The sequence below is a fragment of the Prionailurus viverrinus genome, chromosome E1 (genome assembly GCF_022837055.1).
Source record: "Prionailurus viverrinus isolate Anna chromosome E1, UM_Priviv_1.0, whole genome shotgun sequence".
NCBI lineage: Eukaryota > Metazoa > Chordata > Mammalia > Carnivora > Felidae > Prionailurus > Prionailurus viverrinus.
The window spans coordinates 14934115-14957885 of record NC_062574.1 but is presented as its reverse complement, the minus strand read 5'-3'; the positions used below and the strand labels follow the sequence as shown (position 1 = coordinate 14957885).

General features: G+C 56.4%; 2 protein-coding genes across 8 annotated transcripts in view; one reads left to right on the top strand and one right to left on the bottom strand.

The window, feature by feature from the left end:
• Positions 1-1201: 1201 nt before the first annotated feature.
• On the top strand, positions 1202-23771 carry WDR81 (WD repeat domain 81). Of its 7 annotated transcripts, none has more exons than XM_047832364.1 (12): positions 1202-5193; positions 8998-9105; positions 9366-9445; positions 17311-17382; positions 17847-17885; positions 18005-18067; positions 18364-18565; positions 19052-19195; positions 19310-19513; positions 20006-20148; positions 22096-22300; positions 22998-23771. In XM_047832364.1, exons 1-12 carry the CDS (start codon positions 1518-1520, stop codon positions 23408-23410), a joined length of 5349 nt encoding a protein of 1782 aa, XP_047688320.1. In that variant the 5' UTR covers positions 1202-1517; the 3' UTR covers positions 23411-23771. The 7 variants fall into 7 exon arrangements, with proteins under 7 accessions (XP_047688320.1, XP_047688322.1, XP_047688323.1 ...); XM_047832366.1 differs by having other exon boundaries at positions 1203-5193; positions 23006-23169; XM_047832362.1 differs by lacking the exons at positions 17311-17382; positions 17847-17885; positions 18005-18067; ... (4 more) ...; positions 22096-22300; positions 22998-23771 and adding exons at positions 9675-9865; positions 10177-10342; positions 10431-10596; ... (2 more) ...; positions 13058-13237; positions 14282-15520 and having other exon boundaries at positions 1241-5193; positions 9366-9556.
• Positions 20336-23771, bottom strand: part of SMYD4 (SET and MYND domain containing 4) — a 71523-nt gene continuing 68087 nt past the window's right edge. The window contains exon 11 of the mRNA XM_047832371.1: positions 20336-20524. Within this exon, the coding sequence (XP_047688327.1) occupies positions 20428-20524 (97 nt within the window). The 3' untranslated portion in view covers positions 20336-20427. The remainder of the gene's footprint in view (positions 20525-23771) is intronic.

Here is a 23771-nt window from a genome sequence, read left to right as displayed (position 1 = left end):
AGGATGCAGATGGAATCAGATCATAGCTGAACCATTTGTTTCCTCTCTGATTAGTACTGTAGTTTTTCTTTTCTTTTTTTTAATTAAAAAACTGTTTTTAAGTTTTATTTATTTACTTTTGAAAGAGAGAGAGAGCATGAGCAAGGGAGAGGCAGAGAGAGGGAGAGAGAGAATCCCAAGCAGACTCAGTGCAGCACAGAGCCCGATGTGGGGCTCAAACCCATGAACCATGAGATCATGACCCAAGCCGAAATGGAGATGGATGCTTAACCGCCTGAGCCACCCAGGCGCCCCGGGACAGTAGTTTTTCTTGAGTGCCTTTATGGATTCCTCCCTCTACACCAAACTCCTACTTGAGGCAAAATCTCCTAGGAGTGAGACTCAAAAAAACAGAGCCAGTGGTTTTGCTACAATGTCCTCAAATGGGTCAGAACCGAGACCCCCGGATAGTTTTGGCACCAGCTGTCTGGTTTCTGCTCCCTGTCCTATGCTGCACCGTTCCCCTAGCCAAGGTAGCAACTGCAAGGCTCTGACCACAGCAGGCAAGCTCTGGCACCTCAGAGGCAGATCTTCAACGGGAAGTCTTGGGGGAACATTTCCTCCCAAGAACTACAGGCCTCTGGGCCTGGGCCACTTTTCTCCCTCTCAGATGGCTCAGAATTTGAAAGAGAGAAAGAAAGAGCCCTGAGAGGGCTGGGGAGGGGGGAGGACTGTAGGACAGCAAGTGTGTGCACCAGCTTCTAAGTTGCCACTCTGCCACTTGGGCAAGTCTCTTTGGCGGCTCTTGGTTATGACTTGTGAAATATAAAGAGTATTAACTGTCTTCTGTCTTTTAGGGGTGTTGTAAAAGCCAAATGAAATGCTACTGATTAAATGTGTTGGAAAATTAAAAGCTCCTTCTCTTGGTAGGCAGCATGGAGGCGCTGAAGGGACTTAATGTCAAAAGCCCGGCTCTGCCATCGGTTTCTTATCTGTAAAACCAGAGGGGCGGTGGTATCAGCCAGCTAAAGGCTAGGATCTCCGGCAAAATCCTTCCTAAATCCACGTCCTGGTGCGTGCAGGAGGAAGCAGGGAGGGAAATCTCATGGGCTGTTCAGCATCCCCCTCTCCTGCACCCCGAGAAAGCGAAGCCGCAACTGCACTGGGAGGGAGGGCACCGAGGCCTGCCAGGCGGTGGCGCCGGCGGGAGGCGCGGTCCGACCGGCCCATTTGAGCCACGTGCGGTTGTTTCCGTGCCGGGGCGATCACGTGAGCCGAGTCAGCTGACCGGTCACGGCAGAGCCAGGCTCGGGCGCCCCGCAGCCCCTGCCCGGCTGTGCCCGGAGCGCAGGACCCTGCAGTGGGGTAAGAGCGTCCCCGCCCTCCCCTCCTCTGTCCCCGGCCCCTCCGCCCCCGCCTCTGCCTCAGCCCGGGTCCCTCGCCCGTCCCTACCCGCCCGGCCTGGCACCCCGGAAGCCGTCGCGGGAAGGGCCGTGGCCGGGCTCAGCCCCGCGCTGCCCCCAGGCGGCCAGGAGGGGATGGCCCCGGGGAGCAGGGGGCGGGAAGTGGCTCTTACCAACGGGGCCGAAGGCTGGTCCCCGCCCCCAAGCCCCGACATGGAGGAGCTGCTCCAGAGCGTGGAGAGGGACCTGAACATCGATGCCCGGCAGCTGGCTGCGGCCCCGGGGGGCACCCACGTGGTGGCCTTAGTGCCCGCGCGCTGGCTGGCCAGCCTCCGCGAGCGCCGGCTGCCCCTGGGACCCTGCCCCCGGGCAGAGGGCCTGAGCGAGGCGGAAGTGAGGACTCTTCTGCAACGCTCCGTGCAGAAGCTGCCCCCCGGCTGGACGCGCGTGGAGGTGCACGGGCTGCGGAAGCGGAGGCTGTGCTACCCGCTCCGTGGCGGCTTGCCTTTCGAGGAAGGGTCCAGCAGCCCTGAGACCCTCACTCGCTTCATGCAGGATGTGGCTGCCCAGAATTATCGCAACCTGTGGCGCCATGCTTATCATACTTATGGGCAGCCGTATAGTCATAGCCCTGCCCCTTCAGCTGTCCCTGCCCTGGACTTAGTACGACAGGCTCTGCAGAGGGTCTATGGTTGTTCCTTCCTGTCAGTGGGTGAATTTACCCAGTGCCCATCATATACAAGAGATGGTCCCTGTCCCCCTCGGGGCAGCTTGGCCTGTCCCAGTCTTTTGCGAGCTGAGGCCCTGCTGGAGTCGCCAGAGATGCTGTACGTGGTGCACCCTTATGTGCAGTTTTCCCTGCACGATGTGGTCACCTTCAGCCCAGCCAAGCTGACCAACAGCCAAGCCAAGGTGCTCTTCATTCTCTTCCGTGTGCTGAGGGCTATGGATGCCTGTCACCGCCAGGGACTGGCCTGCGGGGCCCTAACTTTGCACCACATCGCTGTGGATGAGAAGCTTTGCAGCGAGCTCCGGCTGGACCTGAGTGCTTACGAGAGGCCCAGGGAGGAAGAGAATGAGGAGACCCCTGTATCAAGGGCTGGGCCAGGCACTGAACTTGGAGAGGAGGGAGGTGGGGGGGCTGGGTGTCCCACCTGCCGGGAGGAACTTAGAGGCCTTGTGTTGGATTGGGTCCATGGCCGCATCAGCAACTTTCACTACCTCATGCAGCTAAATAGGCTGGCAGGTCGGCGGCAGGGGGATCCCAACTACCACCCAGTGCTGCCCTGGGTGGTGGACTTCACCACACCCCACGGGCGCTTTCGAGACCTGCGCAAGTCCAAGTTCCGCCTCAACAAGGGGGATAAGCAGCTGGACTTCACATACGAGATGACGCGGCAGGCATTTGTAGCAGGTGGTGCGGGCGGCGGGGAGCCACCTCACGTTCCTCACCACATCTCGGACGTGCTTTCCGACATCACATATTATGTGTACAAGGCTCGGAGGACACCCCGGTCGGTGCTCTGTGGACATGTGCGGGCGCAGTGGGAGCCCCATGAGTATCCCGCCAGCATGGAACGTATGCAGAGCTGGACACCCGACGAGTGCATTCCTGAGTTCTACACCGATCCCTCTATCTTCTGTTCCATCCACCCTGACATGCCTGACCTAGATGTGCCAGCCTGGTGTGGCTCCAGTCAGGAGTTCGTGTCTGCACACCGGGCACTGTTGGAGAGCCGAGAGGTGTCCCAGGACCTACACCACTGGATTGACCTCACATTTGGCTACAAACTCCAGGGCAAGGAGGCTGTGAAAGAGAAGAATGTGTGCCTGCACCTGGTGGATGCCCACACACACCTGACCAGCTATGGCGTAGTGCAGCTCTTCGATCAGCCACACCCCCAACGCCTGGCTGGGGCTCCTGCCCTGGCCCCTGAGCCTCCACTCATCCCCAGAGTGTTGTTCCAGACCATCCAGGAGAGCATAGGCCGGGAGGACTTACCAGGACAGCTTACAAATGGGGTGGGCAGGCTGGTTTTGGAGGCCACTCCCTGTGAGGCTGGCTGGGCAAGGGAGAGGCCCGTGGCAGGGGAAGATGACTTGGAACAGGCCACAGAAGCTCTGGATTCTATCTCCCTCGCAGGGAAAGCAGGTGACCAGCTGGGCTCTTCCGCATCTTCCTCCAGTCAAGCCTCCCCAGGCCTTTTGTCTTTCTCAGTGGCCTCGGCCTCTCGAGCAGGCCGCAGGAACAAAGCTGCTGGGGCCGACCCTGGGGAAGGTGAGGAGGGGAAGATTCTTCTTCCCGAGGGTTTCAATCCTGTACAGGCTCTGGAAGGGCTGGAGAAACTAGGCAACTTCCTGACCAAAGGCCTAGGGGGCCAATTGGAGGTGCCTGAGCATGCCCAGGTTCAGCCACCCGTGCAGCTGCAGGACCTCTTCCATCGGGACATGCAGGCGCTGGGTGTCCTGTTGGCTGAGATGGTGTTTGCCACCAGGGTCCGGACACTGCAGCCTGACGCGCCTTTGTGGGTACGCTTCGAGGCCGTCCGGGGCCTCTGCACACGCCACCCCAAGGAGATCCCCGTGTCTCTGCAGCCCGTGCTGGACATGCTCCTGCAGCTCAGTGGACCCGAAGGCCCTGTGGCAGCAGGGAGGGGCAAGCTGGCCCCACTCTTTGAGTACAGGCCCATCTCCCGGGGATTGCCTCCACCCTGTCCGGCCCAGCTCCTCAGCCCCTTCAGCTCCGTGGTTCCCTTCCCTCCGTACTTCCCGGCGCTGCACAAGTTCATCCTCCTGTATCAGGCGAGACGCGTGGAGGACGAGGCCCAGGGGCGGGAGCTGGTGTTTGCTCTGTGGCAGCAACTGGGTGCAGTGCTGAGTGACATCACCCCGGAGGGCCTGGAGATCCTGCTGCCCTTCGTGCTGTCACTCATGTCTGAGGAGCACACGGCTGTGTACACAGCCTGGTACCTATTTGAACCTGTCGCTAAGGCCCTGGGCCCCAAAAATGCCAATAAGTACCTACTGAAGCCTCTCATTGGTGCCTATGAGAGCCCCTGCCGGTTACACGGCCGCTTCTACTTGTACACTGACTGCTTTGTGGCCCAGCTGATGGTGCGGCTGGGCCTGCAGGCCTTTCTCATCCACCTGCTGCCCCACGTCCTCCAGGTGCTGGCTGGTGTGGAGGCCTCCCAGGAGGAAAGCAAGGGCCTGGTGGGGGCCACTGAGGATGAGGAGAGTGAGCTCCCAGGGGCTAGGCCCAGCCCCTGTGCTTTTGGGGAGGAAATTCAGATGGATGGTGAGCCTGCTGCTTCCTCGGGCCTGGGGCTCCCGGACTACACGTCTGGTGTCAGCTTCCATGACCAGGCCTACCTCCCTGAGACCGAAGACTTCCAAGCTGGGCTCTATGTGGCCGAGTCCCCACAGCCCCAGGAAGCTGAGGCTGTGAGCCTAGGCCGGCTGAGCGACAAGAGCAGCACCAGTGAGACCTCCCTGGGCGAGGAACGGGCTGCAGATGAGGGGGGTGCTCCTGTGGACAAGAGCAGCCTCAGGTCAGGTGACAGCAGCCAGGACTTGAAGCAAAGCGAAGGCTCAGAGGAGGAAGAGGAGGAGGAGGAAGGCTGTGTGGTGTTGGAGGAGGAGGAGGGAGAGGGGGAGCAAGACGACATCACCAGGGCGTCTGAGCTCACTCTGTCTGACACGGTGCTGTCCATGGATACTGTCGTGGCCCGTGGTGGCGACACAGATGGGGAGGAAGAGGAGGAACCACTAACTGAGCAGTCAGAGGGCAAAGAACAGAAGATCCTTCTTGGTGAGTTCTCAGGCCTCGAGGTGTTGTAAAACAGTCCTCTGGTTTGTTTTGTCTTTTTATCTTATCGTATTATTTATTTATTTGCATAATGTCTACACCCAAACGTGGGACTTAAACTCATGACCCTGAGATCAAGTCGCATGTTCTCACTGCGCCAGCCAGGTGCCTCAGGGTTCTGTTTTGTCTTTTGATTCCGATATAGTTAACATACAGTGTTCTATTAGTTTCAGGGGTACAATGTAGTGATTCAACAATTCTATACATTGCTCAGTGCTCCTCACAGCAAGTGCACTTTAATCCCCATCACCTATTTCACTCATTTCCCCATCCACCTCCCCTCTGGTAATCATCAGTTCTCTATAGGTAAGAGTCTGTTTCTTGGTTTCTTCCTCTCACTCTTTTTCTCTCTCCCTTTGTCCTTGCTTGTTTGTTTTGTTTCTTAAATTCCACACATGAGTGAAATCGTGTGGAATTTGTCTGTCTCTGACTTGTTTTGCGTAGCATAATACTCTCTAGCGCCGTCCGTGTTGTTGCAAATGGCGAGATACCATTCGTTTTTATGGCTGAGTAATATTCCATTATACATGTGTACCACATCTTCTTTATCCATTCGTCTGTCGATGGACACTTGGGCTGCACATAGTTTGGCTCTTGTAAATAATGCTGCAGTAAATATAGGGGTGTGTGTGTCCCTTGGAAATAGTGTTTACATATTTTGGGAGTAACTACCAGTATTCCAATTACTGGATCATAGGGTGGTTTTATTTTTAACTTTTTGAAGTACCTCCCAAGCACCTTCCGCAGTGGTTGCACCAGTTTGCATTCCCTCCAGCACTGCACATTTCTCCACATCTTCGCCAACACTTAACTGTTTTTTGTGTTGTTGATTTTAGCCATTCTGACAGGTGTGAGGTGGTATCTCATTGTAGTTTTGATTTGCATTTCCCTGATGATGAGTGATGTTGAGCATCTTTTCATGTGTCTGTTGGCCATCTGGATGTCTTCTTTGGAGAAATGTCTGTTCATGTCTTCTGCCTTTTTTTTAAGTTGGATTATTTGTTTTTTGGCTGTTGAGTTGTATCAGTTCTTAATATATTTTGGATACTAAGCCTTTATCGGATATGTCATTTGCAAATATCTTCTCCCATTCAGAAGGGTGCCTTTTAGTTTTGTTGATCATTTCCTTAGCTATGCAGAACCTTTTTATTTTGACGTAGTCCCAAAAGTTTATTTTTGCCTTTGTTTCCCTTGCCTCAGGAGACATAGCTAGAAAGACGTTGCTATGGCCGATGTCAGAAAAATACTGCCTGTGCTCTCTTCTAGGATTTTTATGGTTTCAGGTCTCATGTTTAGGACTTTAATCCATTTTGAGTTTCTTTTTGTGTATGGTATAAGAAAGTGGTCCAGTATGATTCTTTTGCATGTAGCTGTCCAGTTTTTCCAATACCATTTGCTGAAGAGACTTTTTCCGGTTGTATATTCTTTCTTTTGTCAAAGATTAATTGACCATATAATTGTGGGCTTTTTTCTGGGTTTTCTGTTCTGTTCCATTGATGTGTTTATTTTTGTGCCAGTGCCATACTGTTTTGATTACTACAGCTTTGTAATTAATATAACTTGAAGTATGGAATTGTGATACCTCCACTTTTTCTTTTTCAGGATTGCTTTGGCTATTCAGGGTCTTTTGTGATTCCATACCAGTTTTAGGATTGTTCTAATTCTGTGAAGAATGCTCTTGGTATTTTGATAGGGGTTGCATTAAATTTGTAGATTGTTTTGGCTAGTATAGACATTTCAACACTATCCATTCTTCCAATCCATGGAAGAACCTTCCTTTCCTTTGTGTCATCTTCCATTTCTTTCTTCCATGTTTTATAGTTTTCAGGGTACAGGTCTTTCACCTCTTAGTTTCATTTTATTCCTAGGTATTTTACTGTTTTGGGTGCAATTGTAAACGGGATTGTTTTCTTAATTTCTCTTTTTGCTGTTTAATTCTTAGTGTATAGAAATGCAACAGATTTCTGCACATTGATTTTGTATCCTGTGACTTCACTGAATTCATGTGTCTGTTCTAGTAGTTTTTTTGGTGGGGTCTTTAGGGTTTTCTATAAATAGTATCATGTCATCAGCAAATAATGGAAGTTTTACTTCCTTTACCAGTTTGGATGATTTTTATTTCTTTTTGTTGTCTAATTGCTGTGGCTAAGACTTCCAGTGGTGAGAGTGGAAATATTTGTCTTGTTTCTGACCTTAGGGGAAAAGCTCCTAGTACTTCCCCATTGAGGATGACATTTGCTGTGGGTTTTTCATATATGGCCTTTATTATGTTGAGGTATGTTTCCTCTGGACCTACTTTGTTGAGGGTTTTATGAATGCACATTGTACTTTGTCAGGTGCTTTTTATGCATCGGTTGGAATGATCATATGGCTTTTATCCTTTCTTTTATTGATGTGATGTATCATGATGATTGATTTGTGACTATTGAACCACCCTTGCATCCCAAGGAGTAAATCCCACTTGATCACGGTGAATGATTTTCTTAATGTATTGTTGGATTCAGTTGGTTAGCATTTCGTTGAGGATATTTGCATCTATGTGCAACAGAGATAATGGCCTGTTGTTCTCTTTGTGTCTTTATCTGGATAACGCTGCCTCACAGAATGAATTTGGAAGTTGTCCTTCCTCTTTTATTTTTTGGAATAGTTTCAGAAGAATAGGTATTAGCTTTTCTTTACTCTGGTTTTCATTCAACATTTCTGAGTACCTAGTCTTTGCTAAGCAGTGGGTGCAGCAGATTCACACACAGCACAGATGTGGGCCTGCCCTCCTGGAGCTCACCTGTAGCCGAGGAGATGCCACACTGTAGACAGTGTCATGTAAATGTCATGTTAGTGCTGTAAAGAACAGGACTGGCTGCTATGAGGGAATATAAATGGGGATTAGATCAAGTTTTCAGGGTCCCATGAAAGTAGGGCTGGTTGAGATCCAATGAATAGGAGATAGCAAGCAAAATGGTAGGGTTTACAGTGGGAAGAGCATACCAGGCAGTGGGAACAGCATGTGTGAGGCTCTAAGGTTGTCCTGGTTCCATTGAAGAATCAGGGACTGAATTCTGCTCCTGAACCCAATATTGTACTGTATTTTTAAAAAAATTTTTTTAATGTTTATTTATTATTGAGAGACAGACACAGAGCATGAGCAGAGGAGGGGTAGAGAGAGAGGGAGACATAGAATCTGAAGCAGGCTCCAGGCTCTGAGCAGTCAGCACAGAGCCCGACGCGGGGCTCGAACTCACAGACTGCGAGATCATGACCTGAGCCGAAGTCGGTCGCTTAACCAACTGAGCCACCCAGGCGCCCTTATCGTACTGTATTTTAACTAACTAGAATTTAAATAAAAGTTTGAAGAAAAAAAAAGAATCAGTGCAAACCTAGGAAGTTTAGACAGAGAGAGTGGAAGGAAAAAGAAGGAGCACAGGCCATAGGGTGAGGGAGCCAGGGCCTGGCCAGGCCTCATTTAGCAGCTTAGGAAGATTCGCTGAAAGGATAACCTTCCTGCAAGGTGTGCTGAAGGAAAGGAGCCTGGAGTAGCCCCAAAGCCAGGGCCACGTGGGGGCAGTCCCAAAGCCACAGGCCACCTCTGCCACTGCTAAATAGAGGGTGGTGGTGTGGGGCACCCGGCTTTGACTGGGCCCCTCGGCAGGTCTGCAGCCGGGCTGGCCAGGAGAGGTGCCCTGGGGTGGGGTGGGAGGCGTGGCAAGTCACCATTATCTGATGAGCTCAGGGCCCATTCCTGCCCTGCAGATACAGCCTGCAAGATGGTCCGCTGGCTATCTGCCAAGCTTGGTCCCACAGTGGCCTCTCGCTACGTGGCCCGGAACCTGCTCCGCCTGCTGACATCTTGTTACGTTGGTAAGGCCTGTGGTTGGTGCTGGAGATGGGGCTTCGTCCCAGCCCCTCTGTCTATCTTCAGCCCCCTGCAGGGGATCCTTCCTACTTCCACCTCCCAGGCAGGTCCTGGGTCCCCGTCTGTAAGCTACTTCCTTCCTTGGGTAGGGCATGGGGTGGCCCCCAGGCTAGGGTGACGAGGAGTGGCTACCACAGTTCCTGGAAGGCCGCCCTGCCTCCTGCCTGCTGTTAGCTACTCAAGGCTGCTGGTTCTTCCTCGGCAGGGCCCACTCGGCAACAGTTCACCGTGAGCAGTGGTGAGAGTCCCCCGCTGAGTGCTGGCAACATCTATCAGAAGAGACCGGTGCTGGGTGATATAGTGTCGGGGCCCGTGCTCAGCTGCCTCCTCCACATTGCTCATCTGTATGGGGAGCCTGTCCTCACCTACCAGTACCTGCCCTACATCAGCTACCTGGTCAGTTACTGATTGGCAGTCCCAGGGGAGGTCAAGGAGCTTGAGGGCGGACCTGGGATCCCTGGGGGCCCCAGGGGGTCCGTGGACAGCCTGGCCCTCACCTTCTCTATGGCCCTAGGTGGCCCCAGGTGGCACCTCAGGCCCCAGTCGACTGAACAGCCGTAAGGAGGCGGGGCTGCTGGCAGCGGTGACTCTGACCCAGAAGATCATCGTGTACCTCTCGGACACCACCCTCATGGACATCCTGCCCCGAATCAGCCACGAGGTCTTGCTGCCCGTGCTCAGCTTCCTCACTTCCCTCGTCACTGGGTAGGCTCCTGCCCCACCCCTGTGCCGTGGAGTAGCTCAGCTGAGGGAGCTACCCAGGAGGGGCTGGGAAGCTTGGGTGCGAGACCGGACTGGGTGTCAGGAGTCTTGGTTATCAGGATTCCTGGTTCTGATCCAGCTGTGTGACCCTGGGCAAGCCACATCTTCTTTCTGTGCCTCCGGTTCCTCTCGTCTGGTTTGGATCAAATTTGTCTTGTAGTTCTTTTCACTTAAAGCTTTTCATAGATTCTGGGCAAGTCCCGCAGAGTTGTGGAGAGGTGGGGGGTGCTGGAGCTCATGAACTCTCTTTCCAGGTTCCCGAGTGGGGCCCAGGCCCGGACTGTCCTGTGCGTGAAAACCATCAGCCTCATTGCCCTCATATGCCTGCGCATTGGACAGGAGATGGTCCAGCAGCACCTGAGTGAACCTGTGGCCACCTTCTTTCAAGTCTTCTCTCAGCTGCATGAGCTTCGGCACCAGGTAGGCAGACCTACCCCCCTTACCTGGCTGGGTTGGGCTGGGCAGGGGCCGTGAACTCGGCTGACTCCCTGGGCCTCCCTGCCCACAGGAGCTGAAGCTGGATCCCGTGGGCCGCAGTGAGGGCCAGCTGCCAGAGGTGGCCTTCTCCGATGGGCAGCAGCGGCTGGTGGACCCTACCCTGCTGGACGAGCTGCAGAAGGTGTTCACCTTGGAGATGGCGTACACAATCTACGTGCCCTTCTCCTGCCTGTTGGGTACTGCCCCATCACGTTCCCTCGCAAAGCCTCTGGGGCTATGTCTCTTCTCTGGGGGGGGGGGGGGGGGGGCCCATGCTCCCCTTGCCCCCAGAATCAGTAATGAGCATTCAGTGTTCTGGGTCAGAGCAAAGGGATTTGGCCTTGGACCTCAGAGTTCCAAGGTGCTGTATAAACAGGGACTGAGCATTAGCCAGCAAGGAGGCACAGGAGCTGGCCTAGAGTATCCCTGGGGACGGCAGGGCCACCAGGCTGACGTACTGACATCTCCCGGAGCTGAGAGGAATTAGCTGCCCACCATTTCTGTAGCCTCCCGTAGGGGCCTGGCACTGCCGAGCAATTATGTGTGTCATCATCTTAAATAGGATGGACAGCCCTGTGGTCAGATATGTCATAGTCCCTCTACTGAAATCTAAGCCCTGGGAGGGAAAGCACCCCCTGGCTTTTACCATTCTATTTCTGATGCCCTGCGTAACGCCCGGCACACATAGAAGATGTTCGTGTGAATGGATCTACCTTTCTCTGTGGAAGAAAATAGGCTCGGAGATGAAGAGTTACTTGCCCAGAGTTGCACAGCCAGGACCTGCCCTGTTTTCTGTGGTTCCCAAGCCTTGGATGGGTGGTGGCAGCGGCCTTCCATCTTCCCTAATCTGAGGACCTCTCCCACTCCCATCCAGGTGACATCATCCGGAAAATCATCCCCAACCACGAGCTGGTTGGGGAGCTGGCGGGGCTGTATTTGGAGACCATCAGTCCGAGCAGTCGCAGCCCTGCCGGCGTGGAGCCCACGGTGCCCAGCGCCGGCCCTGAGTGGGACCCCCAGAGTGGGGGCTGCTCCCGGGACGACGGCCACTCGGGGACCTTTGGGAGCGTGCTGGTCGGGAACCGCATCCAGATTCCCGATGACTCTCAGCCTGAGAGCCCCGGCTTGCTGGGCCCCATCCCTGGCGCTGGCAGTGGGGGCCCCAGCAGCGAGGAGGACAACGCGCTGAAGCGGGAGCTGCCTCGGAGCGCCCACGGGCTAAGCGGGAACTGGCTGGCGTACTGGCAGTACGAGATCGGCGTGAGCCAGCAGGATGCCCACTTCCACTTCCATCAGATCCGCCTGCAGAGCTTCCCGGGCCACTCGGGGGCTGTCAAGTGCGTGGCGCCCCTGAGCAGCGAGGACTTCTTCCTGAGTGGCAGCAAGGACCGCACGGTGCGCCTCTGGCCACTCTACAACTCTGGGGATGGCACCAGCGAGACGGCCCCACGCCTCGTCTACGCCCAGCACCGCAAGAGCGTCTTCTTTGTGGGCCAGCTTGAGGCCCCGCAGTATGTGGTGAGCTGTGACGGGGCTGTGCACGTCTGGGACCCCTTCACAGGTGAGCGGGCCCAGGTGAGGCCTGTTCTGTTGCTGCCATGCTGTGCCCTGCCAGGCCAGGCCTCTGGGTGCGGGGACCCAGGGTTGGGCGGTTGGGGTGTCTTGGTATACGGTGTGGGACAACCCAGCGAGGCTGCACAGAGGAGCAGTTAGACCTGAGTTGGAATCCATTAGCCTTAAGTTTGAATTGGTTCTGCCAACTTATTTGCGGAGTTACCTTGCTCAAGTCACTTTGATGCTGGAAGCGTTAGTGCTCCCCATCTGTAAAATGGGAATCAGAACTGGTTTAGAAGATAATGCACATAGGGGTTTGGCTTAACACATAACATGTCATACAAGTTTGGCAGAGAGTTGCTTGATGATTTTTTGGCATCGTGTTAGGGAGAAATAAGGTTAATAAGGTTTTTAAAGGGGGAGGGGATGGAGTAGCATCGAGGTAGACCGAGGAGAGGTAGCATTTGGTCAGGGGGTGCTGTGTGAAGAGTTTGGGGACAGGAGCCTGGCCTGGCCATGGATGCAGGAAGGTGGGGGGGGTCAAAAATCATCTTTAGTATGTTCTTAGGTCCCCTGGGAGATGAGAGGCAGTTACAGGGTATGTCAGGGAGATAGGAAGGGTTGGGGTTCTTCCATCTGCTACTGGGACCCTAGATCCACTGTGCCTTTCCTTCCCAGGGAAGACCCTTCGCGTAATAGAGCCATGGGACAGCCGGGTGCCCCTGACTGCTGTGGCTGTCATGCCTGCCCCCCATACCAGCATCACCATGGCCAGCTCTGACTCGACCCTGCGCTTTGTGGACTGCAGGAAGCCCGGCCTGCAGGTCAGGGGCGTTCGGTTCCCTGAGCCCTGGCTTGGATGCCCAGCAGGGAGGAAAGACCCTGAAGAGAGAAGCAGGGTGTAGTTTCTCTTTGGAGACAAATCACCCACAGCAGCAAACGCTGGGGGGTGGGACTCTGATCTGGGATGAAGGGGTGCCCTCCCCTCGATGGGGCATAGAGGCTCAGGCCTTTCAGCCGTGTGGGCTTGGGGTGAACAGGACCTCAGGGAGAAATGGGTTGGAGTGGGTGGCAGTGCTTTAGCTCATCTCCCTCTGTCTGCAGCATGAGTTCCGCCTGGGTGGCGGGCTGAACCCGGGGCTTGTCCGCTCCTTGGCCGTCAGCCCCAGTGGCCGTAGCGTCGTGGCTGGCTTCTCCTCCGGCTTCATGGTGCTCCTGGACACCCGTACAGGCCTGGTTTTGCGTGGCTGGCCAGCCCATGAGGGGGACATCCTGCAGATCAAGGTGACTGACGTGGTCCCCTTTCCCTCCTCACTGCCCAGCCCAGCCCCTGCTCCAGGCCCTCTTAGAGCCCACCCAGGACCGGCTCCCTCGTACATGCCCCATGGCTGATGGGCGGAGAGGGTTAGGAGCCAGCTCTTCTGCAGGGGGCCCTGGCGGCAGGCAGGCCACGGGGGCGGGAACCAGGGGGCGAGCTGACCCTGCTGTTCCCTGGGGATGTTCTAATGAGTAACCCTTGTCCATATTTGTCTTGCTTGGAGGATCAGGGGTCGGGTCCTGTCCGTGACCCAGTTCAGGTTAAATAAAGCTCAGCTGGGAGGGTGTTTACTGCCCCCGACCACTGAGCAGAGTCCATGGCCCGTGCTGGGCTGCCCTGGTGGGGGTAGGGACACCCGGGCATGGGGATCCTGCCCCTACCCCCGCCCATTCTCAGTCACAGACCTTGGGGAACTGCCCAGGGAGGGACCAGGAGGAGGAACAGGACTGTATGTGGGAGGATTTTTCCAGGCAACTGGCACTCCCTCCCTATCCTGACTGGAGCCAGGGGACATGCACTGCCAATACTAAGGGCAGGCTGCCCCCAACTCTGTCCGGGGCCCCAGGGCTTCAGGCACCTCTAAGTTCTGACCTTCCAAGGAAGGCTTTGGGGTCAGCCTGGGTATTACCTGGCAATGCCACTTACTGGCTCTGTGACCTTGGTAGGATTACTTAACTTTTCTTAGCCTCATGTTTTTTCTCTATAAAATGGGAACAACAGCATTTACGTCATAGAGTTGTTATGAAAATTAAATGTGGTAATATGGCATGCCTAACAAAATGCCTAGATACAGTAAGTGCTCAAATGATAGTGATGACTAGGTTAAAGACACTTTAACATATTAACTAGTGTTAATGTAATGTGGCTGGGCGGGGGGGGGGGCAGCTGGTCCCCTGTCCGGGATCCCCTGTCTTCCTGGGAGATACAGTGTGAGTAAACAGAAGACCTTGGAGCTCGGTGGGCACATGGGAGGGCCCAGGCCCTGCTGAGGCTCTCTTCTCCCTGAGCAGGCGGTGGAGGGCAGTGTCCTGGTCAGCTCCTCCTCTGACCACTCCTTGACTGTGTGGAAGGAGCTGGAACAGAAGCCCACGCACCACTACAAATCAGCATCTGACCCCATCCACACCTTCGACCTGTACGGCAGCGAGGTGGTCACCGGCACCGTGGCCAACAAGATCGGCGTCTGCTCCCTGCTTGAGCCGCCCTCCCAGGCCACCACGAAGCTCAGCTCTGAGAACTTCCGAGGCACGCTCACCAGCCTGGCCTTGCTGCCCACTAAACGCCACCTCTTGCTGGGCTCGGACAATGGGGTCATCCGCCTCCTGGCCTAGGCCAAGGTGGGGCTGGCCAACGAGGGTGGGCAGACATCCCCCGCGAGTCCATCCCTTACCCTTGTCTCCCCAGCAGCTCCCTCTGGGCAGGCCTCAGGCCCCACACTCTGTGCCCACATGGCCTGCCAGCCACAGTGAGGCAGGGGTCCAGGTTCCTGAACCGCCAGAGCCACCAGTGCTGCCAGAAGGGATCTCATTTGTGGCTTGGGGAGATGTTGCCCCGAGTCAGCAGGAAGCAAGAGAGGGAACACAGGAAAGCATCGCTGCCCTCTCTTCTCCCCAGCTCTGCCCCCTGGGTCCACATGGGGACAGGGAAGCTCTGAGAAGGAGAAGCGAGACTGGCCCTGTCCAGCCAGTGTCCAGCCAAGGACGCCCCCAATCCCACCTCCCCTTGTGAGCCCTCTGTGCCCCTATCTCACAAGGGCAGGGAAGCCGCTCCAGTCCAGGACACTGATGGTGCTTGGACTCCAGCCTCTAAGGAGGGCTGGTCCTGTTCCAGGAGTTAGGGGCCTTGGGGTGGGGTTTAAGTGTCCACCCAGCCAGGCCCTGCCCAGTATGGGACCAGTAGGGGAAGAAAGAGGGCAGGACCAGGGGAGGGAAGATGGACTGGTCCAGCTGGTGCCTGCCAGGAGTGACCCCATGCCTTGCCTGCCCATTCCTAACCACAGTGTTTGTGCCTTGAACTGAAGAGGCAGCCCCTGGGCCCAGAACCCTTGGGGAGTGGTCCAACACCCTGAGAGAAGGGGCAGGAATGATCTCTGCATCTCAGGTCTCTCCCAGGGGACAGGAAGACCCAGGCATCCCCGGACCCTCACATTCTGGAGGAGAGATGAGGTCTAAGCCTGGGCCCTTACTGCCTCTTCACTATTTGCAATAGATGTAAATATGACCAATAAATCTTTTGGAAGAGCCATGGAACTGAGTGAGGCTTTTCTTGATGATGGTTATCAGGGTGGGAAAAAATTGAGACCCAGCAGCTTCCAGGGCAGTGAGGAGAGTGAGAAGTAGGGCGGGAGGAAGGTGGGAGACAGCCTGATCATTGCTCTTGGGCACCACGGGGTACAGGGCTTCTGGTTCATGCAGCCCCAGGTCAGTTTCCTGAACCCTCAGCTTGGGGGAAGGTAAGGAGGCTTTGATCCTGCTGAGGGAGGATGCTGGCAGAGGCCATGGCCCTCTCTCTTCTCTCCACCCCTTCCAAACCCAGACTGAAAGCAGCCAATCAGGATCCTGGGCTTGTAGGGATTGGGGATGGGCATCTTATCTTGGGTTCCCCACATAGGCTCCCATAGCTTCCCCTTCCTTACCCTTAGGACGGGGGAGAGAAAAGGACATTGGAAGTGAGAAGCTGGAGGTGGCTCTGAGCCCAGCTGTGTCCTTGGGCATGTCGCATAGACTCTCAGAGCCCCACTAAAATGGGGATGAACCCCCACCCCATGGGGTTGGGGGGAGGCCCTTCCTGGATCTGCCCTACAGATGAGGACAGTCTCCTCAACCGTTTCCTGAACCTCCTTTCTTCAGACTCAGGTGGGACTCAAATCCATGAGGGCTCCAGGTAGCTATCTCAGGGTTAGATGCCCTGGTGGGAATGGGGCTTCCGGCCCCAATATCAATGTTTAACCGGATGTGCAGGTCAATATTTACCAGAAGAGAAAGCAATTTGAACCGGGGTTGGCTGAGAGCAAAGGTCCTCCTGGTGGGAGGGGAGGGCTCAGCTGGGCTGGCTGGAGCCTGGGCAGAGTGTGGGGAGCACCCAAGTGGGGCCAGAGGGACAGTGTGTGCAGCAGCGAGGAGCCTGCAGAGGTACGAGGGGAGGGGTGGCTCGGCCTGCTCTTTGGGCAGGAGAGGAGGTAAGAGCTGCCTACCTGGCTGAGGGGGTCTGGGGTGAATTTATTCAGGTTTCTTATTTCCCAGCCTCCTGGGTGATGAAGACCCAAGGTGGGGGTTCTGGCAGGAGTCTCCCCGGGACTTCAAAAACTAGAGGTCTTTTCTTGCCAGGAAGTTTCAAAAGCCCAGGTTGGAGATCAGAGCCCTGGCCAAGGGTCCTTGTGCGTGATGGGGGGTGGGGCCAGGGGTGACAGAAGGACTGGTCCTGAGATGGGGTAGGGTTGGAGTGTGTGGGACCCGCTCTGGGACAGATCTAGACCTGCCCATCCCCACCCGCCAGCCTGGCTTCCCGGAGCCGACCTGGACAGAGTGGGGGGCGAGGCCTGTGCTTCCCGTAAGTCCAAAGGTGGCTCTGCTGGGAGCCATTCATTGGGCTCTGTTGCTGGGTCAACAACGTGGCTCTCCAGCCCATCTCACCAACGCTGCTGAGACCTCAGGGCCTCACGGGCCTGTCCACGTTGGTGGTCAAGACCAGACGAGCCAGAAAAGGTGGGCCACTGAACAGCAGGTTGGATAGGAGCTCTGGGAAAGGGGCCCCAGTATGGAGGAGGCTTCGGGGCAGGCTTCCCAGAAGAGGGGCCCTGGGCTAGGCTGACAACAGCCATGTGACTGAGTGCCAGGCATTGTAATCAGGGCTCACAAAGACGGTCTTATTTTGGTCCTCACAATAAACAGTGGGAGGAGGTAGGGACTTCTGCTACCATTTGACAAGAAAAGGCAAAGCCCAGAGGGGTATGGGAGATCTATCTCAGGTCCTCTGAGAAGAGGCAGGATGTGGATTCTAAACCACAGCTGACTCACAACATGGGGCCTTGAAGAATGAGGACTGCTCTTGTTTTGATATTTGCCCTATAAACCTGAACACTTTCAGTGCACGAAATGGGAAAAACCGGAAAGTAAGAAAGGGTTAAAAGCAATTAGGGGGAGCTCCCCACCCCTGAGAGATGGGAGCCAGGGCGAGTGTGTTTTTGGGTGGGTGTGCAGGCGCTTGCTGGGTTGACCCTCAGCCGTAGAGGCTCAGGAGTTGCCAGGCCAGGCAACGTGTGGGTGGGATCCCGCGCGGGAGCGTGGGCGAGCTGGGGACGCAGGCTCCCTGTCCCGCACAGGAACATGGCGCTGCTGCTCCGGGGGCTCCTGCTGCTCGGCTTGTCCTGCCTGCAAGGCCCCTGCCTGGTGGTGAGCCTGGGCCTCGGTCAGGGTGGGGCAGGGAGGCAGGTGGGGCCACGCCGCGGGTCGGGTGTGTGTGTGGTGGGCGGGGGGGGGGGGGGGGGGGTCTGGGCGGGAAGAGGAGGGGGCTGAGTCGAGGGTGGCTTTGGCTCTGAGGGCGTTTCCTCTCCTCTCCTCATCCCTTTCTCGACAGTTCTCCGCGGCGAGTGCCATGGAGCCCTTGGACCAGCAGGTACTGGGGAGTGAGGGGCGAGACGGGGAGGAAGGCCTTGAGGGGCCTCACCTGTGGCTCTTGCAGGGTGGGGGACGTGTGGGAAGGGTCCCGCTCCATTCGCTTCCTCCCTTCTTCAGCTAATGAGCGGGCCGGCCCAGGAGAAGCTGCCCCCGCTTATCCTCCTCAAGTTGGGCAACCAGGTACAACCAGGTGGGGCTGGAGGAAGAGTGGGCGGGGTCCGAGGGAGGAGGGCCAATCAGCAGGGGCGAGGGACCCGGGGGCGTGGTCATGAGGCTGAGACCTAAAGGGAGAGGGTGGGAGGGAGGGACGAAAGGAAAGGACGGGGTCCCCAGAAGGCTATTGCCCACGTGACTCTCCCTCTCATGTCAGGACTGGGAGGAAGCCCTGCTGTTCCCAGGCACAGGGCCTATGAAAGGGATCTTTCCACACAGAGCTGACCCCTTGACCCTACTGACCCTCTGATCTGTCCCTGTAGGAGCCCAGTGGCCATATTGCCCTGAAGAAGGCCCCAAGAGACTGCAAGGGAGCCCCAACCCAGGAGGAGACCCGCAAGTTGGCCCAGGCCATGATGGCCTTCACCACAGATCTGTTCTCCCTGGTGGCCCAAAGGGCCACCAGCCCCAACCTCATCCTGTCGCCTCTGAGTGTGGCCCTGGCATTGTCTCACCTGGCACTAGGTACTGTGACCTCTCCAGACCAGCAGAGCTGGGAGGCCAGTAGGAACTCCATACTCCAGAGTTTACTAGTGGGTGCTTCTTCCATCAGGGTCACTTGGATGTTTGGTAAAAATGCAGATTCCTTGGCACACCTCCAGTCTCTGTGAATCAGATTCCCAGGGATTGGGCCTAAGGATATGCTTCTGGTGATTTTTATGCAAGGGTTTGAGAGCTACGATGTCTTCACTGGACTGGATGCTCTCATGGTGGGAAACCGAGGTTCAGAGAGGGAAAACAACTTGGACGAGGTGAGGTCACCCAGACCGCCAGCAGCAGAGATGAAAGTAAAACTTAGGGAGTACTGTCATTCAGACCAGTTCAGTGGATATGGGAGGAGAATGTGATGCTGTGGGCGTGCTCATCATGGGGGTTTAACAGGGGCTAGAGTGGGCAGCAGGGCGGGAAAGAACCCCGGCCCCGGGCCACAGCCGATGTGGTCCTCTCCAGGTGCTCAGAACCAAACGCTGCAGAAGTTACTACAGGTGCTGCACGCAGACTCAGGGCCCTGTCTCCCCCACCTGCTGAGCCACCTTTGCCAGGACCTGGGCCCTGGGGCATTCCGACTGGCTGCTAGAATGTACCTGCAGAAAGGTAGGTGCTGGTGGTTTGGAGCTCCCTAGGTAGTGCCCTGGGGTGGACGGGGTTGATGGAGATGGGCTTGGCCTAGGTTAGGGTTAGGAACAGCTTGTGGCCCCTCCTGTGTAGGATTTCCCATCAAAGAAGACTTCCTGGAACAATCAGAACAGCTCTTTGGCGCAAAGCCCGTGAGCCTGACAGGAAGGAAGAGAGATGATCTGGTGAACATCAACCAATGGGTGAAGGAGGCCACAGAGGGGAAGATAGAGGATTTCCTTTCAGAGCTGCCAGATGACACAGTGTTGCTTCTCCTCAATGCCATCCACTTCCAGGGTGCGTTTGTCCTCTCCTCGGGTCCCCCACCCCTCAGCTGGTACCCCTGCCCTGTAGGCTGAGCTGGGCTTCGAAACCTTTGTCCTCAGGGTTTTTCTCCTCAGGGCTGGGCCAGGAGGCAGGGAGATCTCTGTGTTGTGGCTTGGGGGAGGGTGGGAAACAGGTGATGGTTTGCCAAAGAGGGGGCCAGGAACTGGATAGGGCTGTTGTGAAGAGAGTGCCCTAGCAGGAAACTGAGTCTGAAAGGATGGGCGGGTGGGGGTGGGGGGCAGGTGGGACGCTCCTGGGAGCATGGCAGGGCATGGGAAGAATGCAAGTCCAGATTTCCAAAATGCTACAGGGAAGACACCTTAGATCAGCTGGGTATGCACTGGCACAGTGTCCCTTGGGGTTTTGACTCTACCTTTTGTCCCTTGAACGGGTTCTGGGTGGAATAGGGAAGAGGCTGGTGGTGTCCCAGTCTACGTGGCCCCTGCCCTCTGCTGGATATAGGTTTCTGGAGGAGCAAGTTCGACCCGAGCCTCACCCAGAGAGACAGTTTCCACCTGAATGAGGAGTTCACGGTGCCAGTGGACATGATGCAAGCCCGCACGTATCCCCTGCGCTGGTTCCTGCTGGAGCAGCCTGAGATACAGGTCACCTTTGATCACCCACCCAGGCTGGGCCTGACTGCTGGGAGGCGGGGGGGGGGGGGGGGGGGGGGGGGGGGGGGAAAGGAGGGGGCGGGGCTGTGGAGCAGGCTCAGGGGTAGAGGGGGCTGTGGCCCATCTTCCTTGCAGTTCTGTCGCTGAGACAGGTGGCTCTGGCAGGTCTCACTGTGCCCCGACCCAGTGGGGACTGAGGTTCCAGTCTCTTCGAAGTTCATTAATTTGGCAAAAGTATGTGGGGGCATGTGCTGCATGCCAGATCCTGTTCTAGGCTCCGGGAGCACAAGGGGGATCTGGTCCCCGCTCTCTCGGGAGGGAAGACACAGAGTACACGAACAAACATAGTTTCAGAGAGTGGTGAGTGCTGCGAAGGAAAAAAAAAAAAGTGATTGATCGGTGGCTGGGAAAGATATTTTAGATACAGTGGTCAGGGAGCGTTCTTTGAGGAAGGGCCTTGGGTCGAAACCCAGGTGATCTTTGGTGATAAGGGTTTATTACAAAGGCCCATGGGTTGTTGGGCAGCACAGGGGCCACTCAACAGCTGTAGAGCCACTCAGCCTCAGCATCCCCAAGCCTGGGCGATGTGACCTGGCTGTCACAGTGCTCCTTAGAGAAAGGAGGGCCTGCTTGGGATGGATTTGTCAGTATCCTGCTGGAACATTCTGATCGCACGGAGTGCAATGCCAAGCTGTCTCAGATGAGGCCTCCCTTGCTTCTGGCCCAAATGTGGTCCTCTTGGCTTGAGCATGGATCCCAGGGCCCGTGAGCTGTGGCAGAGACGGCAGTGTTGGTTAGTTTCACAAGACGGCCTGGCACAGACCTCAGCTGCTTCTGTTAGCCCTCCTGAGAGGGGCTGTGGGTCTGTGGTTGAGGCAGACCCTTGGAGCAGCGTCCCGCTTCTGCCTTCCACCCTGACAAGTAGACCGTCTTGTTCACCTCCCCACCTGTGCCCTTCGTGCTGTTCCTGCTCTCTAGGCTGTGTCCTGCCCCTCCTCCTTTACCCTCTGCCTCTGTTCCTGGCCCTCGGGCCTCCTCTTCCTCATGCACTCTGCAGGTAGGCCCTGGGCAGCCAGAGGTGGGGCTGCCCCCGCCCCCCCCCCCCCCCCCCCCCCCGCCAGGGCTCCTGCTCCCTGGCTGCTCTGCCTGGAGCCTGAGGGGGTCACAGCTGCCAGAGGCCATCGAGCCCAGTGCTTTCCACACTTGTGTAGCTGCAGAAACCCCACTGACGTGAAATCTTACCTCAAACCACAGTATTATACACACCCGGGCAGTCACTGTTGAAGGTTGGGGGGTGGGGAGGGAACCACCCATTGCAGTGGCTCCTCTACAGAACCCAGGGTGGTTTGGACATGAACAACGCAGGCCATTGTACACATGGAGAAACTGAGAGGCCGACACGGGGGCCTTGCTCAACCCAAGTCACTGGTAGCAGGTGAAGAGACAGAAAGTCACCATTTATTGAGCACTGCCTATGTGCTGATACTCTGTTAGAAGCTTTACATGTTTATTTATGTTTGAGAAAGAGAGTGCTAGCAGGGGAGGGGCAGAGACAGAGGAGGACAGGGATCCGAAGTGGGCTCTGCGCGGACAGCAGAGAGCCCGATGCGGGGCTTGAACTCAGAAACCGTGAGATCATGACCTGAGCCCAAGTCAGACGCCTAACTGACCGAGCCACCCAAGTGCCCCTCTGCTAGAAGCTTTAAAAGGCTCTCTCTCTCTCCTCTCTGTGTGTGTCACACATCACCCTGCAATGTGGGCAGGTAGTATTATTCCACTTCACAAGTGAGGAAATGGAGGCTCAGGGAGGCCGAACACAACCTGAGAAGAATAGCCTGGAACCCCTGGTCCATCTGTCTCAGCAGCATGTGCTGGCCCAGACCCCATCGGGTCTGGGCGCTTACTGGTCCTCACGTTGTCGCCTTTCCTTTTCCGTAGGTGGCTCATTTCCCCTTTAAGAACAACATGAGCTTTGTGGTCATTATGCCGACCCACTTTGAGTGGAACGTGTCCCAGGTGCTGGCCAACCTGAGCTGGGACATCCTGCACCAGCCCTTACTGCGAGAGAAACCCACCAAGGTCCAGCTGCCTAAGCTGCATCTGAAATACCAGCTGGACCTGGTGGCCACCCTCAGCCAGCTGGGTAAGGAGGCTGGGCATGGGACAGCTCCCCCAGGACAGGCTAGGGCATGGGACAGCCCCCGCTAGGTCAGGCTAGGGCATGGGACAGCCCCCGCTAGGTCAGGCTAGGGCATGAGACAGCCAGAGTGGGTGAGAAGGAACCCCCACCCCCACCCCAAGCTGGCAGTGGGGCACCCTAGCTTTGGGTCCCAGCCTTTTCTGGGGCTTCGGGAGGCAAGAGCATTTCCTATGAGCCCCTGGACCATCTGTCCTGGGGTGGGCTGGGGTGGCCCAGGGAATGAGGACCTGCTCCATCCAAGACTGAGCATTGCAGAGAATCCCCGCTAGAGAGCCTGGGTGGCATGTGAGCCCTTCTGGCTGTCCTGCAAGGGGCACTGTACTAGGCACTGGGAGCCCACCGTGTACCAAGAGCTCCGTCAGATGGAGTGGACAGATAAGGAATCAGGTACTTACAATTCAGTATGAGTGAAAAGAGGGAGGGGCTTCTCTCCAGTTCTCGGGATTTGGGGGCAGGGGATCAGGGAGGGCTTCCTGGAGGAAGGGACTTTTAAGCTGATACTTGGAGGTTAAATAAGAGTTAACCGGGGACCTGTGGGTTGGAGGTGTTCCCTGGCCAGGATGCCAGACACCCTCCCGGGTGCCCAGGCGGCCTGGGGGGCAGCAGGCAGCTCTGAGCAGCAATCCCCTGCCCTGGGCAGGCCTGCAGGAACTGTTCCAGGCCCCAGACCTACGCGGGATCTCTGACGAGAGGCTGGTGGTGTCCAGCGTGCAGCATCAGTCCACTCTGGAGCTCAGCGAGGCTGGCGTGGAGGCGGCCGCGGCAACGGGCACTGCCATGTCCCGCATGTCTCTCTCCTCCTTCATCGTGAACCGCCCCTTTGTCTTCTTCATCCTCGAGGACACAACAAGCATGCCCCTCTTCGTGGGCAGCGTGAGGAACCCCAACCCCAGCGCGCAGTGGGAGCGCAAGGAACAGCAGGATTCCCCGGATGACAGGGACTCCTTCCTGAACCAGAAAGCCTTCCCCCGTGGAGACAAGCCCTTCGGCCCTGACTTGAAACTTGCACCCCCCTCAGAGGAGGATTACCCCCAGCTTAATAGCCCCAAGTGAGAGGCCAGCTGCCAGCATCCTGAGTCCCTGCCTGGACCAACTTCTCAACTCCTGAGACTCTTTCCAAACAGCTTCGTGGATTAGGGCAGGGGTCTGGGTGGGCGGTCTGGGAGCGGAGAGGAGCTGTTTTCTCCCCGCTCCTCTCCTCTCTCAGGGAGTTTGGGGTGGGTGGGGTCAGGATGTGGGCGGGCGTCAGGGAATCACGGGCCTGGATCCCACATCATTTCTTCCAAAGCGGCTAGGAGGCTGTCCTTGTTTGGGGCTTGGGCAGAGGGGCAGCTAGAGAGATCCACTTTTGTCAGGAAGGGAGGGAGGTTATTCCCTAAGTTGGCGGTGGCACTTCCACATTTGTTTACCAGAG